The sequence below is a fragment of the Sorex fumeus genome, unplaced genomic scaffold, assembly GCF_029834395.1.
Source record: "Sorex fumeus unplaced genomic scaffold, SorFum_2.1 ptg000061l, whole genome shotgun sequence".
NCBI classification, from domain to species: Eukaryota; Metazoa; Chordata; class Mammalia; order Eulipotyphla; family Soricidae; genus Sorex; species Sorex fumeus.
The window spans coordinates 54,043,722-54,062,476 of NW_026606118.1; the positions used below are offsets into that span (position 1 = coordinate 54,043,722).

The 18,755-nt window shown below is 38.8% G+C and overlaps 1 protein-coding gene across 5 annotated transcripts in view; it reads right to left on the minus strand.

Moving 5' to 3' along the window:
• The window catches only part of SLC25A27 (solute carrier family 25 member 27), a 32,028-nt gene extending 14,141 nt beyond the window's left edge, over positions 1–17,887 (minus strand). Inside the window, exons 1-6 of one of the 5 annotated variants that reach the window (XM_056125915.1) lie at positions 17,449–17,887; positions 14,810–15,001; positions 12,724–12,808; positions 11,480–11,602; positions 7,402–7,514; positions 3,579–3,663 (exon numbers count right to left, since the gene is read on the minus strand). In XM_056125915.1, the coding sequence (XP_055981890.1) occupies positions 3,579–3,663; positions 7,402–7,514; positions 11,480–11,602; positions 12,724–12,808; positions 14,810–15,001; positions 17,449–17,554 (704 nt within the window). In that variant the 5' untranslated portion in view covers positions 17,555–17,887. Of the gene's footprint in view, positions 1–3,578; positions 3,664–7,401; positions 7,515–11,479; positions 11,603–12,723; positions 12,809–14,809; positions 17,121–17,149; positions 17,415–17,448 lie in introns of those variants that run through there. The other 4 variants (XM_056125914.1, XM_056125913.1, XM_056125918.1 and 1 more) reach the window with 4 other exon arrangements.
• Between the last annotated feature and the right edge of the window lie 868 nt (positions 17,888–18,755).

Consider the following 18,755-nt stretch of genomic DNA (forward strand, 5'->3'; position numbering starts at 1 on the left):
AGTTGGACAACTCTTCTGTTATCTCCAGGAGACCAAATGGGCTATCTACAAGACAAATTTAAAATATTTTATCAGCACTGTGTTAGAATTGGTGATCTTCTTCACCCAGTAACCAAGCTCATCTATAATCTTCAGACAGCATGAAATAATTTTTGTACAGATCTATTTCCCAGTAGCCCATAATTTTAAGAAAGGGCTTTTTCTCATATATTATTACCTGATCATAAATTAATTCAACTTCTTATCTTTTCTTTGCTTTCCTTACTTACATATGTTGTCACCTGTATTCCCATCACACTGAAATCCTGTTTTCTGCTGCTTCTACCCTAGAGGGTCCTCATTTTACTTATGTCATTTAAAAGGTTGTAATATATATTATATTCATATATCACACAATTTATCCTATTTGCCATGTTAACCATTTAAAGTATGCTGTTTATGTATATATCATTTTTTTATTATCAGACTTCTTCCTAAGATGTTGATGGCTCATCAGATGCTGGCTATACAGTTAAAGTCCCTTCATGCTTCTGTGTGTATTCATTGTGTCCTTTAACAGAGCATCCAAACTTCCAAACACATAGAAGTATTTACTTGTTTAGATTTGGATTTTTAGTGGGGAACTTTTTAATTTCATGAATTTAATAAATACTCCTATCACCTACTTTAAAACCTGGGGGTGGAGTCAAATACCTCATATTCTGAAAACGTGAATTAGCAAGCAACAACACTAACTTATTTGAGATTAGGACAGAATGCAGTGTTCAATTACAATAGGTGGAATAGTATTATGTTAGTTAGGTTTACACCTACTGTGAAATGCACGACTCTTAGATTAGAAATTTGGTTATTTAAAAAAAAATATGTGGGTAGAGGGTAGAAAAACATTGATAAAGAAATAGGTAATTTCACTATAGAATTATTACAGATCTGGATATAATGCTCCCCAAATAGGTCTCAAGATTGAAACATATATAAGCATCTTGTAAGATATGAAGGTATCTCAGGTTAATCCACTGGGGAAATTGGGAAAGAAAGTCTTAGAACAAACAACATGAACAAAGATGGCAGGGGGAAGAAGGTAAGGGTAAGTGTAACAGATATGCTTATAGGGATGGAAGAAAAAGTGGAAGCAGACCAGTCCCCTTTTCTCTGTAAAAGAGGAAGCATAAACTATTGGATAGAGAAATATAGAGAAATAGTTTCTTCTTGTCCTGCCAAGACCAAGAGTTGCCCCCCACGAGCGGCTCTCCAGCACGGCCATGGCCCCAGAGACACAGGGACCTAATTCGGAACCCAGCAGCTTCTGGCAGAAATGTGAATGGACTATGCAGTAAGCTATGGCACTGTGCCCCCCACCCCAGGAGGGAAAGGGTGTTTCTTCCACCACCCCCCGTCCCCAGCAGCATGGTGGCTGCCACCTCGGAGCTTATTGGACAGCCAGGTATGAACCAGCGGTGACGGGGCAACTTCAGCCTCATGGAATGGGATGGGGGATGGAACCGGCACGTCCTTCTTGCCCTGCCGAGACCACGAGTTGACCCACAAGCAGCTCTCTGTCATGGCCATGGACCCAGAGAAACACAAAGAAATCTCAGAACTATTTGGCTTTTAGCAGAAATTCCCCCAGACTTAATTAGTAAAATATCAGAGATCCAAAATCACACGAATGCAGACATTGTATGGTCTTCATAACCAGCAATAGAAAACAAATTATTTCATGATGCCGTTTCAGCAGGTTTGATTGTTGGGGGGAAATTCCAAATAATAATGGTGCATCTTTTGTCTAAATAGTGAATGTGATCAAAGTAGAGAGAGAGTTAAATGGAAATCATCTGCCTCACAGGCATGGGGAAGGGTGGCATGGGGGGGTATATTGGGGTTCTTGGTGGTGGAAAATATGCACTGGTGAAGGGATAGGTGTTTGATCATTGTGTGACCGATACTTAAATCTGAAAGCTTTGTAACTGTTGATTCAAAAAATAAATTAAAAAAACAGAAAAAGAAATATAGAGAAATAATGGCATATAAAGCGTGAGCATATTAAGGTGAGGTTTTGGAATGAAAAGAACAAAAGTAAAGACACTTAATTGCTATAGCAGCATTTAAAGTTAACACTTTAAAAGAGAAGGAACAAAGTAAAACTACTTCAAGAATAGTAAGATGAGCCTGAAATTAGAAGTAATTTCCATCTAGATCTATACATTCTCAAATATCACTGATGTAACACTGTTAATATAATTTTGGGTTGCTTCTTCTTTTAAAGGCATGTTTGCAAAAATGTTATTATTAAGCTATACCTATACCTGGATTCTGGAGTGGTACATAATATTTATATCTGAACATTTATATGTAAAATTTTTATTATAAATGTATATTCTATTTCTGCTTTAGAAGTCTATGAAATTTTATCCATGGGCTCTTTCACAGTTACTAGAATAGTATCTAGTACACAATAGGCCCTCCAGATCTGGTGAGTGGTCAAATATTTTTGCCTCTTCACAATTTACTTGGGCTGGAGCGATAGTACAGCAATAGGGCATTTGCCTTGCACGCGGCCAACATGGCCGACCCGAATTCGATTCCTCCACCCCTCTCGGAGAGCCCGGCAAGCTACCGAGAGTATCTCGCCCGCACGGCAGATCCTGGAAAGCTACCCGTGATGTATTTGATATGCCAAACACAGTAACAACAAAGTCTCCAATGGAGACATTACTGGGCCCACTCGAGCAAATCGATAAACAACGGGAGGACAGTGACAGTGACAATTTACTTAGTGCAGGCAATATTATAAACCGCCTGTACGGTGATATGCCACTCCCCTTGTTTGCACTTCAACAGCTTTTCACTGTCTCAGGAAAACCTATAAAAGGTTAATATAGAATGATGTCCGGACCTCTTAGTTATCAGTGAGAGCATGTCAACTCAAGTTCTGTTTTCACTAGTCCATAGAATAAAAACGTATAAAAAACACTTATATAAATAGCATAAAGGATTTACAAGCAAGATCTATACCTAAATTAAATAGTAATGTTATGGGTGCCAGACATTTAAAACATAAGTTACTCTAGAGGAGAATTTTAGGTGTGTTAGGAGGTTATGGCAGGCACTATTCCTCACTGCAGTGTTCTTCTTACTATTTCTGTGAAGAATTACAACCCTTCAAATATCTTATTTAATTCTTTCTCTTTTGTAGGTCCTTCCAATTTTTGTTTCCTCCTCTCAACTCTATAGTAACTAGATTTCTTTTAGTGTTTATTATTTGCATATTTCCTTTTTTGTGCCCTGGGTACACTTCATAGAAGGGAGTTGGGTTTACCTTTTATACAACTGCTGGGTCTTGCTTTCAAAATTTAAAAAAAGTACTTATACATAGCTGTTGAGTGGAGGAACTGTCATCAGAATCTAACCCTGGGATAGACCCAACAAGGTATAAGATATTTTGAGAAAGTAAAACATTTTTCAACCTTCTCTCTCTTCCCCATGTTACCTACAAACTTTGAGAAGTTTGATGATTTATATTTGTAACTTATATTTATCTATATTTATAATAAAAATTCAATACAAAAATTACTTACCTTGATAAACCATGAGTCATGATATTTTCTTCAAGCTGTATATTCAATACCAAATAGTGTTTCACTGTATCATAGGTAGTTAAATCTGGCAATAAAAAAAGAAATCTTAAATATTCACTTAATCAGAAAGTGTCTTCTGTATCTAGAGTATGCTAGGTATGGGGCATAAATGTATAAAAGGATGAAAGATACTTATTATCAATTAGAGGAAATTACAGCTACTGATGGATGGGAGGAAAGGAAATAGGGAGAAGACAGCCAAGCAGTAGGAGAGAGGTTTGGGGGAAAGAAAAGACAGACTAGAAGCAACACAAGGGCAGTAGTGGAAGGTCTTATTTGTCACTTTGGTGACAGATGAGGAGCAGTAACTTTGTATGTCAAAAGCATAAACATTAACATTATTGTAACCATATTACATAAACTAATAATCATTAAAAATATATAATCAATTCTCTCTGTTGATTATCTGAATGCAGCTGAGTGTAAGGTCAACTTACCCTGCTGGACTTTTCAGTATCTGAGCTGACAAATTACTTTTGTTTTAGCCTAAATTAGCTTGAGTTGAGATGCTCTCACTTATAACTAGGAGGTCCGGACATCGTTCTATATTAACCTTTTATAGGTTTTCCTGAGACAGTAAAGAGCTGTTGAAGTATAAACAGGGGAGTGGCATATCACTGTCCAGGAGGTTTATAATATCGTCTGCACTAAATCGTGAAGAGGCCAGAATACTTAACCACTCACTAGATTTGGAGGGCCTATTGTGTGATACTATTCTAGGAACTGTGAAAGAGTCCATGGACAAAAGTAAGAAAATCCCCATGCTTTGTTGAGGCAGGAAAAAAAATAAGTAAGTGAACTGTCTGGCATTTCAGATGGTAATAACTGCTGTAAAGGCATGTTAAGAAGATAACTGGTGTCAGAAGATGGTAACTGGTGTCAGAAGATGGGGGAAATGATGTTTAAGCATTTTAGAGAGTAATCAATAAGGCATCTTTAATACCATCTGAGCAGAGATCTAAAGGAAGAAGAAAATAAACCTTGTAGAAACGTAAGAGAGAGTGTCCTAGGCAAGAGAACAGATGCACTGTAACCCCAGGATGAAAGTTCATTACGCAAAAGGAATAGCAAAAATACTGGTGCAATATTAAGCAAAGTTCAGAGAAGTAGCAGTGCTCAGATCCCAAAGAGCAGCAGAAGCCAGGGGAATGTTCTAAACAAAGGGCTGACTCACTATTTATGATAATCACTCTGGCTGTCCTCTTAAGAGTATCATTTAGGGAGGTGAAACAGGATAGATATGAAACTATTGCATTTATCATTTCTGGTAAGAAATGATGACTTGGATAAATGAGTTATAGAGCACTGGTCAGAATAGATTACGCCTTTTTTTTTTTGAGGGCAGAATTTACAAGATTAGCCCTCATACTGAATACTAAGTGAAAGGAAATCAAAGATGATTGAAAGTTTAAAGCTTCGATAATTTGCAGGACATAGCAGCTGTTGATTGAGCTGGTAAAGATGAGAAATAGCTCTGTTAACATCTTTCAAATGACAGGCACTGGTGAACTGGTAAGAGCAGTTTCAGAGATATTGTTGGGAATGGGGAAATATTTGGGGCGGGGGAGATAAGAAAGGGAGAAAGATAAGACTATAGTACTCACGTAGAGGATAAATAATAATTAGACAAAAAAATGGCTCCAGATATGAAAGCAGAGGATTTTGTAATATATTTGGGAGATAGAATTGGCTGAACTTTGTAACTGACTGATTGACTGACTGGAAGTGAAAGGAAACATATCATGCTTGCTCTGTTATCCAAATGAAAGAATGGTGATATCCTATTTTGGAATTGGGCAGAATGAAGAAGGAATTAGTTTAATAAATCAGTTTGATTTGGATATATTCAGTGTGATATATTTGAGATAGCCAAATGAAGGTGCTTAGAAAATTGCTGTAACTTAGAAGGCAAATATAAGCGGCAATCAACAGATTTTTGGTTTTTTTTTTATTTCTTGGAGGTAGCAGGAATTGAACCTAGGGACTCCCACATGCAAGGCAAGTTCTCTACTGCTGGACTATACACCATCCCTGTAAGAGATCTCATTTTGTTTTGTTTTTAAGTCACAGCTGGAAATCTCCAGGACTATTTCTGGTTCCAGAGACCATGTGGGTCAGGAATAGAACCGAGGTTTCCTGCATATAAAGCATGTGGTAGAGCTGCTTGGGCAATATTCCTGGCCTCCTGCAATATATTTTTGAAGCAATTAATTAAGAAATTACAATTAGAAAGGTATCCTGACAAACTGAAATATCCACCAATAAGGTGCGGTAGACATGGAATGGCTGAAACAGCAAAAGAGAAAACAGATTTACTTCCTTGGATAATATTTTACTATAAGCCTTAAAACTGATGTCACTAAGTTTCTTAGAATGATATAATTTTGTTCTTAGAAATGATTCCTTTACTAATTAACTCACACATCAAATGGCTAATGAGAGACTGGAGTAATAAAGATAAATAAAATTCAGTCCTAGCCTTAAGATGCCCATGCTTGTGTGGAGAAGATACATAAAAGAACGGAATGGAATGAGGCATAGTAGTAACAGAAGCACAGGAAACTACAAAAAAATAAAAAAACATCTAAATGGGCATAAAATACAACTGGGTAGGGGTGGTTGGGGATGTGCAGGTGGGGGGAGAGACCTCAGCTCAGTATTAAAAGATAGAGCTGGTGCAATAGTTCAGCATTTGACTTACACAAGGCTGACCTGTGTTTGATCCCTGGCACCCCACATGGTCGTCTGAGCCTGCAAGAAAGGATCCCTGAACACAGAGTCACGAGTAAGTCCTGAGTATCACTGAGTGTAGCTAAAAACAGAGAAAAAAAGAACAAGCAAAAGAAACACAGAGGGGATCAGGGATGTAGCTCAGTTTAGTTAGTGCACAGTCTTCAAAGTCGTGAATGTTCAAAGTCTTGGATTCTAACTCCAGCACCAAAAAACAAAACAAAACAAAAGTGGGGGTTGGGAGAATATGAAGAAGAACATTAATTAAACAGAAGAAGTAGAAAGGAATGAGGACTGAAAGTTCAGAGGTGAAGAAATTTTGGCAGGTGACTAGAGAATGAGTTTAGTGCTGATTTTCCATTTCAGTTCAGAATCACTAAACAGCTCAATTCTCTAAAGGTACAGACCTTCTGTGTTATGTTGGGAAATTTATCAATTTATCCTGTGTGATGAGATACAGTGAAGGGTTTTATGTCCATGTCTGTGTTCTATATAAATTGCTTTGGAGACTGGGTATATCCATTTGAGGATGGAGGGAGAGAACAATGGCTACAGCAGTGGTCTAGTTGAGAAGTTTTGATGATAAATGATACAAAAAATATGTAGTATTTTTAGAACATTAAAAACATTAAAGTTGTTTGTGCCAGAGGGAAGAATTTTATAAGGAATATTTCAAAATGGAAGAAATTCATAACTGAAAATGGGAAGTGAGGGCTAGAGATGAGATAAGGAAACATTAATATTTCCAGCCTAGAATACTGTGTTGACCATGAAGGGTAATAGCACAATAGGAGGAGGATTTGTAGAGATGAGAGCTGAGAAACAATTTGCTCCTTATTGCCACAAATTAAAGAAATTCTTTTCATACATAACCATAAAACCAAGTGGAAACGCTCTAGGGAAAATACTCAATTATGAGGAGAGATTTACCAGTATACTATGGTACTAAAGTTAAAATGTTTGTTTTCCCTACCAAGTATTTATAATGGAGGAAGGCAATAAAGAGCTCAGATTTCAATAATGTTTCTATTACCTCCCATATTCACCAGCGCTGCTCTTTGTATATTGGGTACCCAGCCTGCCCAAAGCCCACGTATTCCTCCTTCAGCTAAGATTTTCGCAAATGCATGATGCACACCACGAAATCTAAAGAAAAAAATGAAATGTGAAAATTATACATATATTCTTATGTATGGGGTGCAGTTGGATATGCTTCACCCCTAGATGGCACGATTTGGTGCACAGAGATACCTTAGAATGGTTAGGAATCAAAGTAATTTGCATTTCTTGAATTTCCATATAAACTAACTAAAAAAAAATATTTTTTCTTTTTGGGTCATCACACCCAGCAATGCACGGGGTTGCTCCTGGCTCATGTATTCAGGAATTACTCCTGGCGGTTCTTGGGGGACCATATGGATGCTGGGGATCGAAACCAGGTCGACCGCATTCAAGGCAAACACCCTACCCGTTGTGCTATCGCTCCAGCCCCTAAAAACTTATTTTAAGTTTCAGGGGCTGGGGAGATAGTACAGCAGTTAGCACATAACTGACCCAGGTTCAATCTCCTGCATCCCATATGGTTCCCTAAATCTACTAGAAGTAATTCCTAAGGGCAGAGTCAGGAATAACCCTGAGCAGCACCTGGTATTCCCCCAAACCAAACCAAACTAAAAAAGGGTAAAAAAGTAAAGGCCCTCCCGTTGATCATCGATTTGCTCGAGCGGGCCCAGTAACGTCTCCATTGGAGACTTTGTTGTTACTGTGTCTGGCATACCGAATACTCTCGGTAACTTGCCGGACTCTCCGAGAGGGGCGGAGGAATCGAACTCGGGTCGGCCATGTTGGCTGCGTGCAAGGCAGACGCCCTACCCGCTGTGCTATCGCTCCAGCCCAATTAAATGAAATTTAATTTCAAAGGGGAGGCCACACTTGGCTGTGCTCAGGGATCATTCTTGGCAGGGGTACAAGGTGTCCAGGGATCAAACCCAGGTTGGCCACATGCTCTACCCACTGAGCTATAATTCCAACCCTTCATTTAATTATTTGAATGGAATCTTCATAAACTTGTCATTTTATTCTCAGATTACTAAACACATTAAAATTCCTTTTATTTCAGTCACAAAGTTTTCATGTTTGCATTTCAGACATACAATGATCAAAACACCCATCCCTCCACCAGTGCACATCTTCCACCATCAATGTCCCCAGTTACCCCCCCATCCCAACCCTCCCCTTTTCTGTATGGCAGACAGTTTCCCCCACGCTCTCTACTTTTGAGCATTACGGTGCGCAATACAGATACTTAGAGCTTTCATGTTTAGTCCTTTACCTACTTTCAGCACACATCTCCCATCCCGAATGATCCCTCCAACCATCATTGACTTAGTGATCCCTTCTCTATTCCAGCTGCCTTCTCCCCCAGCTCATGAGGCAGGCTTCCAACTATGGAGCAATATTCCTGGCCCTGTCTCTACTGTCCTTGGGCTTCAGTTTTATATATATATATATATATATATATATATATATATATATATATATTCGTATATATTATTTTATATTCTACAAATGAATGCAGTCATTCTACATCTGTCCCTCTCTTCCTGACTCATTTCACTTAGCCTGATACTCTTCATGATATCCACTTATAAGCAAATTTAATAACTCCATCTTTCCTAACAGCTGCATAATATTCCATTAATGTAGATATACCAAAGATTTTTAACCAGTCATTTGTACTCAGGCACTTGATTTGTTTTCAGATTTTGGCTACTGTGAACAGTGCTGCAGTGAACATACAGGTGCAGGTGTCATTTATGCTGTGTTTTTTTAAACCCTTGGGATATGTCCCCAGAAGTGGTATTGCTGAGTCAGATGGAAACTCAATTTCTAGTTTTTGAAGGAATACCCATATTGTTTTCCAAAAGGGCTGGACCAGTCGGCATTCCCACCAACAATGAAAGAGTTCCTTTCTCTCCATATCTGCGTCAGCACTGGTTACTCTTGTTCTTTTTGATATGTCCCAGTCTCTATGTGTGAGATGATATCTCATTGTTGTTTTGATTTGCATCTCCCTGATGATTAGTAATATAGAGCATTTTTTTCATGTGCCTTTTGGCCATTTGTATAAAATTGCTTTCCTGATACATACATTAGTTGTGAAGGGAACAGTGGTCATCAGACTTCATTTTACCAGTATTATGAAAAACCTGAAAATTTTGTAATTTCACCAAATAACATTAAAAATTTAATCCTCACATAATCTCTTTGCATAACCTCTTTGCACAAAAGTAAGAACAATTTCATTAAAAGAGCATTTAAAATTGAATACATTTTGGAGTTTATGAAGATCTATTCTTTTTATTTTAGTTCTTTTTCTATAAGATTAAGATTGTGCTTGAACCATGACCAAATCTGGAAGCCATTGGTATAAAACTCTTGGTTCCATATAATCTGAAATACTACCATTACTTAATATGTAGCTTGATACTGACTAAAAAGATCATATGGCATATTCAATGAGCATGCATAATTGCTGCTATATTCAAGGAAAGATGATAATTATAGCTAAAATGTATTGTGTAGGTAAGAAAACTCGACTTCTCCATATATAAAATATATCTTATTCTTAGAAACTTGTATTATCATTAGAATTTATACCTGAAAAAAACTGAGGCTATGAGACGTACACTGACCAGAGTTATAGAGCTAAACTGTGGTAAAGCCTGAACTTGAATCTGCTATCAGGGTACAACTAACAACAAAAAAAGTTCTTACTACTTGATCAAATCCCAAATTTCCATATTAGAGAAAAACGGGGAATTGAGATGATCAACTAGATTATGCCTGGATCCCATTTATGAAAGCTACTTATCTTTCTAAAGGTACTTTTTCTGCTACTTAGTAATTAGAAGTGATTAAAAGATGACACAGTGGACCCCAGGACTTTAATCTTTCCTTGTTGGACAAAGCAGTTCTCCTTCCTCCTCTGAGATGCCCACTGGCACCCTATTTGGAAGGCTGAGAAGTAACCGAGACTCCTATAGCCCAGCCTCATTTCCAGTGAGTCAGAGAAGCAGCACAGCAAAAAGGAGAGGCACAAGGAATTTCCACAAGAGACCCACACCCCGCTTTCCTGCTCAGCCTCACACCCCAGTATTCAGAGCAACAGATCTCTTGGTTCAGAGTAGCTCAGAGTTTCCTTCTTTCCAGGGAAAGAAAAATCTGCCATGTTTTACCCTTTTTCTAGAGGAAACTACTTAAATGTTATTTTAAGAAATCACTGATCATAAAGCCCTTTGAAGAAAAGCTGACTTTTTTTTTGGGGGGGGAGGGGTTGTGGATTGGGAGGAGCACACCTTGCAGTGCTCAGGGCTTAGTCCTGGCTCTGTGCTCAGGGATTACTCCTAGCAGGGCTATATGGTGCCAGTGATCAATCCTGCGCCAGCTACATGTAAGGCAAGTGCCTGACCTGCTATGCTATCACTCTGGTCCCAGAAAGGCAGACTTTTATAATAAAGGGTCATGAAATAAGATTGGTATATTACAGTCATATGGGAATAATAATAATATAGCAGATGCAGATGTCATTGTAATGCTTACCTATATAAGGAACATACCTGAATGATTGCAAACTGATAATCATATATATGCACATATACATATATATATATACACACACATATATGAGATTACAAACTGGTAATATGTGTTCAAATAAAAGAAGTACCCCCTCCCCTGAAAAAAATAAACAGATCTAGAAATGTAACTCCACAACATCAAATCAGAATTGCAAAATTAGGATTCTTACCAGGACAAGTGTTAATGAACAGACTGTATATCAAGCTGTGATAGGGGAAAATAAATCTAGCTGCTTTGGCTGTGAAAAGCAGCAAAGAACACTGCAGAAATATAATTAGTAGAGAACCTTACAATGCAAAGAACCTATCTTTGTGCTCACCCTAATTAACATAACTTCCAAACTGAGGAACCAAAATTAATGCCTTTATTGATTGAAGGATTATAAAAATGCCTTAAGTCGCTAGGTAAATGTTCAAAATATGAAGTCAGCAACGGGGAAAGGAAAAGTACCAGTTACTTAGAGAACTTACCGCAAAGGTTTTCCTTCAAGTTTCCTTTTTCCTTCCATTTGCATCTGTACCTTCACTAGATCCGTTGGATTAGCTAAAAATTGGCCAACAACACCAGCCATCATCCCACCTATCACCGATTTCCTGTTTATAAAAGGAGATATGTTGTTTAAAGGTTACTATTGATTCCATAAATTGAATAATGAATGATACCAAGGGTGGTACAGCCCCTGTACAGGATTTAAGATGAAGTCAACAAAAGAACATAACCTAACAAATCACAAAGGTAAGGAGGTGTCTGTTTACATATGGGGAATTAAAGAATTGTGAGGGGCTGGAATTCAAATTTGAGATGTAAGGGACTTAGTAGCCTGAAATTTAAATTTAAAGGAAGGGCAGTTGTTTCAAAGACATAACATTTGAATGATTAATTTAATAGTAGTTTAATTTGGACTGCTGAGGAATAAAACCAGCTTAGACTTGATCAGTCTCCCAGATAAAAGCTTGTAAATTAAAATTAACCATTTTAGTACTGCTCCAAAGTGAAGGGGAACTGCAAACTTGCCACGTCTGTCCCTAAATTTTTTTTCTTTTGGGCCTCACTTCCCTAAGTCAAGAGTAATCAAGTTTAGATGGCTATATTTAAACCTGCTGGCATCTCTCCTTTTCCAGTTACCCTTGTGTCAGACCAGGCTCCAATCATCTTTTATCTAGAATACTACAATAGCCTCTTGAAGGAGAAAGGAATCTTTCATCTTACTCTAAAAGAATATTCAAAGTGTGAAGTAGTGGACTCAAATTCTTGTTCTAGTACGGTGTAATCTGAGAAAATAACTTCACCTGTTTTGTCTTCAATTTTCTCAACTATAGAAATAACCTAACATCAAATAAGTTACACATTCCATTAAAAGCTTAAAGGCTAAACTACAGTTTTAATTAATTTCTCTAACTACCGATGAGGTTGGACACTATTTAAATTTCAGTACATTTGACATTATAGAATGTTTGTATTTCTTTTTTTTTTTTGTGAATTGTCTTTTATGGTATTTTCCCCTATTTTTCTTTTGGGTTCCTGGTATTTTTATTAATAGTTCTATGCATATTACTATAATGGTCTATTTTCTCCTTCTGTCACATGTGATAAATTCCTACATTCATCATAATTTAATCCTATGGGGAAAATGTAGTGGCTATACAATTTTATACAATAGGTAAACATTAAAGCCTTAGGCACAATTATATAATAATTTCAAAACAAACCTTACCAAAGAGGATAGTGTTTATCTTCACTCTTGCCAAACACAACTTCACGGAGATGTTCATATGTCACCATTCGACCTCCAGAGTATACTGTATAAAACAGATCATTGGAAGGTGAGTTCAGTTATATGTGTGATGCAATAACAGGACATGATGACCTGGCTTAGTTGGCCACTCTCTACCTTTCTCTCATGTGTCTTATGCTTCTGATGCAGGGACTTCTTGGATTTCTTTGCATGTGCATGTTATTTTTAGCTTCATAACTTCTTATCTTGCTGTCTGATCTTTGTTGAATGGATTCTCCCTTCTCTGTTTTGCTTACTAGGCTTGAAGACCCAACTCAAAGAATGTTTTCTGAAAAGTGCTCTCTGACCTTTCCCCAAGTGTTCTAGGTTGTCCTACTTATTCTGTTCCCTTAAAAGTACCCAAGTATGCCTGTAAAATGGCATCTCTCATGCTGACCAGATATCAACATGATTTTCTTGCTCATATTTTCATCACACCATTTACTATGAAAAGGAAGACTTGGCAAGTTTTCATTGTACTATTGCCCTAATACAGCAGTCGGTACACTTTTTTGTTAAATAGCTATGTACATCTTCATTAAATACTGTTATATTAATTTGTTATTATGAACTTTAAGTTTCAAACATGAAATTAATTTTAACTGTGAGATCATGTGGTGCTAATTATAAATTAAAAAGAAACCCATAAAAAACTAACAATAGAAAAATAAAAAGAATTAAAACCAGTGATGTTCGTACAAAGACTTTTTCCTGATATTGCAGGAAATCTGGATAGTTTAATATATTCAAAATATACCAAGTACCAAGACAGTTAACAGTCTCTGTACATATTTCCAGAGAGTTCTTGGTGAACAATTACTATCTGAAGAACTGAAGCTTTGGAAATAATAGCACTATAGCACTGTCTTCCTGTTGTTCATTGATTTGCTTGAGTGGGCACCAGTAACGTCTCCATTGTGAAACTTGTTGTTACTGTTTTCTGGCATATCAAATACATCATGGGTAGCTTGCCAGGCTCTGCAGTGCAGGCGGAATACTCTCGGTAGCTTGCCGGGCTCCCTGAGAGGGGTGGAGGAATCAAACCCAGGTCTGCTGCGTGCAAGACAAACACCCTAACCCCGATGTTCTCGCTCCAGTCCTTAGAAATAATAAGTTGGTAAATATTTGACTGGCCACTTTTGTGATAAAGGGCCCCTCTACACTTTTGGACACTTTTGTCGATGCACTGTGCCATACCTATACTAGCTCCTTTGGAAGCCCAGTTAACGTACTAAACGTCTGTAAGCTGAACACTCAATAACTCTTTATTTTTGGTTATAGTGTAGTTATAACTACTTTCCCTTAAGGATGACTAAAAGCCCATGTAGCTAATCAGCTAGCCTGTGAAAAGAGGCAGAAATTTTCTGCATTCCACTTACTCTATTGCCAGAGTTGGAGTGGTTCTCCTTGTAATCTCAAGATAACATGATCTCTAACAAATGGTATAGAAACTGATAAGATGTAGCTTTCCGGTCATGTATATTTTTATTGTCATAGAACCAAAAATATTTTATGTTTTCAGGTTCAAAAATGAAAGAAAAAGAATCATTTTTCTATTTTGTAAAATTTTAAAAAATCTTTATGAGAAGAAATTTCAAACATAAAATGATACCCCTCCCCTTTACACATGCTATTGATATTTGTCAATTAACATTAATTATAGGGGACAGGCAACCCAGGTTCAATCCCTGAAACCACTTAAAGTCCTCTGAGCTCTGCCAAGAGTGATCCCTGAGTGCAGAGCCAAGAATAAGCCCTGAGCATTGCTGAGTATGGCCCCAAAACATAAAATAAATTATAAGTACCATGAGAGTTCATCCCTAGATACTTTCAAATGTATTTCTAAAAGCTAAAGCAATCATCTCTTTAGTTGTTAGTTAATATTCTGTTTCATAAAAGAAAATATATTCACTTTTCATTTTAATAGGTAAAACGAGCTTGGACTTAGACACAGCTAGAGACAAGGGTAGAGAGGATGGACAGAGAACTCATACCAAAACTTACCAGCTTGAATCAAGATAAATACCTACGTGCCTGTAAATGGCAGGTGTCACTCCTTGCCAAAGCTTTAGAAAGCCTTCCTCTTGGACAATCCCTAAGGCTGTGCGCACCATGCCCCTGTAGGGAGCAGATTCTTTTCCACTGTCTCCCAAACGAGCAAGGGCAGCTTCTCCTTGCATCTGGAGTCGAGTTTTTGTGAGATCGAGAGGAAAGGTTGCTAATAAAATAAAAACAAAATGCGGGGGGAACCCACAACATTCAGAGAAACAAACAAAAAAATTCTTAAAACATTAGATTATTATTTTCTGTACAAGATCAGTAATTTTCGAGTTTTAGAGTACTTCAGAATCAGCTAAATAAATTGCAAAGACAACAAATTTCCTGGTCCCATGTCTGTGGACTCTCAGAAGGTTGATGTAGGTTTATCGGTTAATAAATCATTCTTATACACTCCAAAACTTAAGCTCACTTTACGAAAGCACCGTCAGATAACAGTAAACATATTCTACAATGTCAAGCCTAAAATCTGCTTTAACTCTCAGTTTTTGCTTTCTACTGGGAATAACTGTATTTTCTAATGAAAGTAACCCATGTTTCATTCTCTCCCATTGACTGCAGAAATAATTACTAAGATCTTAATGTGACTTTTAGAAACTGAATCACTTATAGTAAGATCTTAATGAATGCCAGATGAATCGAAACCACTTAATTTCATCAGTGTTATTTACATGCAAATAAATCACTGACCTGATATTTTGATATACAGAAGCAGCAATATGGAGTTCAAACTGTTGTCTTTTATGTGTAAGAATGACATACTCAATATTCTTTCGGTTTAGAATTTTATTGAGTTGTTTTTCTAGCATTGATGTTTATGCATAGACTCTTTATAAGAATCAGCTGTGCTTGAAACTTTCCTGAAGTACTACATTTTTTTTTAGATCTAGAAATTTACTTCAAAACATAGTGAAACTAACTTGCCCACATGAGTGAGCGCGTAACTTTCTGAATATGGTGTTCTGTACAATGGATACGGCCAGATTCAGGAAGACCATAAATATTATTGACATTATATGTCTTTCCAGTGACTACCATCTAATACAAAATCATAGATGCTTTTTTCCAGAGAAACTAAAGGGGAAAGTGAGGAAATAAATCTTTGCACTGGGTTGTTGGAAAAGCTACTATCTTGTGAATAGTTTCACTAAAATAGAAGTAGTTTGCATATTGATGATTCATACAATGTTTTATTGACATATGAAATCTGAATAAAATCTAGTTATGTAGGCGCATCTATTTTATCATAGGTTATGCCTCAAAATTATTTTTGGTTTTCTTCTGGATGACTTAAGTAATGCATCAAATTCTCAGTGATTTTTGGTACTCAAAAATCATCTCATATTTTTATTTTATTCCACCTCATTCTCTCATAATTTCTAATGTTTTTTTTAACAAAATAAATGTTGCTTTACAGAAATTTGTCACTGAAAGAAACATCATTACAACAACAATTGAAGATATAATCATTCAGAAATTCGTATTTTTTTTCATAGTTGTTGAGTTGTGTTTCAATGAAGACAGTTAATAGTTAAATTCCACTATCCGCTTTGGCAGGAGAGAGGAAAAAATAAATAAAAGGTCTAAGGAGAAGAGTAGAGGAGCACAAAGGATGAAACAACAGGTCACATGCTGATTCCTCTGTAATACAAAATAAACTCATTTTAGAAGGGGAAAAATGACAGCATGTTTGTTGCCTTTCTTTTAATGGACAAGAAAAAGAAAAGGGTAATGAAACGGTATGAAGATTTTACAGAAAACACTTTACTCACAGACTTCTTGGAAGAAAAAACACCACCTGTTCATGCATAGGGCACCATAAAGCTACTCTCGGTGGCCTTGCAATTTTTATCTGACTCCCATAGGCCGATGCCACTGTCCAACCGCTAGGTTCTTATGAAACTGGATGATACTTTCGTTACAACAAATCGTACCATGTAAATGTCTGGCTCTGCATTTTGCCCCACAAGCCATGTAAAGTCAAGACTGGGTCTTTCCAACCACAATCTCTGCAGTCCCCTAGTATTCAAGAAATTCTCAGAGCACTGCAATTGGTGCCAGGCTGCCAATTAAGTACATATGTATGAGTTCAGAGGAGTCAAATTACTGGCAGGTCATCTAGGAGAGGCAGTCAAATAACAGATGGTCAATATGTGACAGGCAGTAACAGAAGCCCCACAAGGGTGGGTCCAAAACTTGAACCCCCAAACACAACGTGGTTTGTGCCAGTCAAAAAAAAAATCAGACTGTCCCAAGGAGGAAAAGGGGAATTGTGATTTTTTTTTTTTTTAATAAAGGTCATACTCACGAATGGGGCAATGCTTCCTACAGAGACACGATCGCCAGGAAGCTTCTAAAAAGTACGCGTGGAGACACGGTCACACGCCTCGGAGGGAGATGAAATTGGGAGGGAAAGACCTAGGTGACCTCCAATGCCTCCTCCCGACCTGGCTGAATCCGAGCCTGCCTCGGCCCAGCCACCGCTGCCGGACGAGGTGCAAGCTGGCAGGCGGCACCGGCCCGGGTCCCAACCGCCCGCCAGTCCCCCACCCCAGCGCGGCGCCTCCTCGACTCGCGGGAAAGGCCCAGGCGTGGGCGGCCGGGTACCTAACTCGGCCACGGTGGCCGCGCAGCCGGACAGTAGGAACTTGCTCGCACGGGGCCATCTCTGGGCGAGCGGCAAAAGCCTCTCCTCGTCCTCTGGGACCGACATCCAGCTGGAACACAGGACGACAATGCAGCCCTCCCGGTCGGAGCCCCGAGCCGCAGCTGGCCTGCCACCCTGCTAGCACCGCCCTTCCTCGATCGACGCGTGGCCACCAGGGAACCGTGTCCCTCCCGCGGCTCGGCCGGGCGTGCCCAGCGACCCCCGTCGCCGTCCTAGCAGTCCCCGGGTTGAGGAGGTCCAGAGCGGAGAGCAGAAAAACAACGCGGGGCCCCGACGGGCTTCTGGGAAACGTAGTCCTCCGGGTTCCGCGCCTCTCGGGCCGCCTTCTCTGATTGGCTGCGAGCGGGATGCTCCCGAGCCCCCACTCCGGGTCTCCTTGGCAACAGTTCAAGTTCTCCCATCCGCTTGGTCCAGCTTCAACTCTACCCCGGGTGGCCAGGACTTGAAAAGTTCTTCCACTCCATACCTCCCATCTGCTTGGTTCAGCTTCAACTCTACCCCAGGTGGCCAGGACTTGAAAAAAAAAAAAAGAGGGGAGAAAGCTGTGATGCAAGAAAAAAATGCGGGGCGGGGACAGGAGGTGGCAGGTAAAAAGGGCAGAGAAGCTGCAAAAGTTGCCACCAAAAAAGTTGGCAGGTGTGGTGGGTACTTCGTGTCTTCCCAAAAGAAGTGCCACAGCGGGAAGACATTTGCTTTTTCTGACTCCGAAAGGTGCTACCTAGATGAAAGCATGGAACTGATTTTCCTAACAGGGATTATAGTCCTAGGTTTCCTTGCTCCTTTTTTGTTCCTTCAGTGGAAGAGTTTGTGTAGACGCCCCCTGCATCAGGGGCTGGATTCCTTGAATTGGAGCTGCATCTAAATTGGGGGAAAAATACTTTGGGAATTTGTAGAGAAAGCAAGAATCAAGGTTTGTGAACATAACAAGAGGGGTTTCCAGAGGAGGGAAGGGTTTGAAAAATAAATTTTTAATTGCATCATAAGTGTAACGTCCAAATGCAGTAAGCCTACCAGCTGCTTTCAGTTAAATGTTTGTCGTTTATTAATTTCTCAGCAATTAATTTAATCAAGCCTCTTTCTTTGTTTTGCTTTTGTTGTTTTTTATGGGGGGCTGGTGGGTTATGGGGGCGCACCCAGCAGTTCTCAGGACTTCCTCTTGGCTCTGCGCTCAGGGATCATTCCTGGTGAGTTTGTCGGACTATATGTGGGGCTAGGAATGGAACCCTCGTCGACCAGTGCAAGGCAT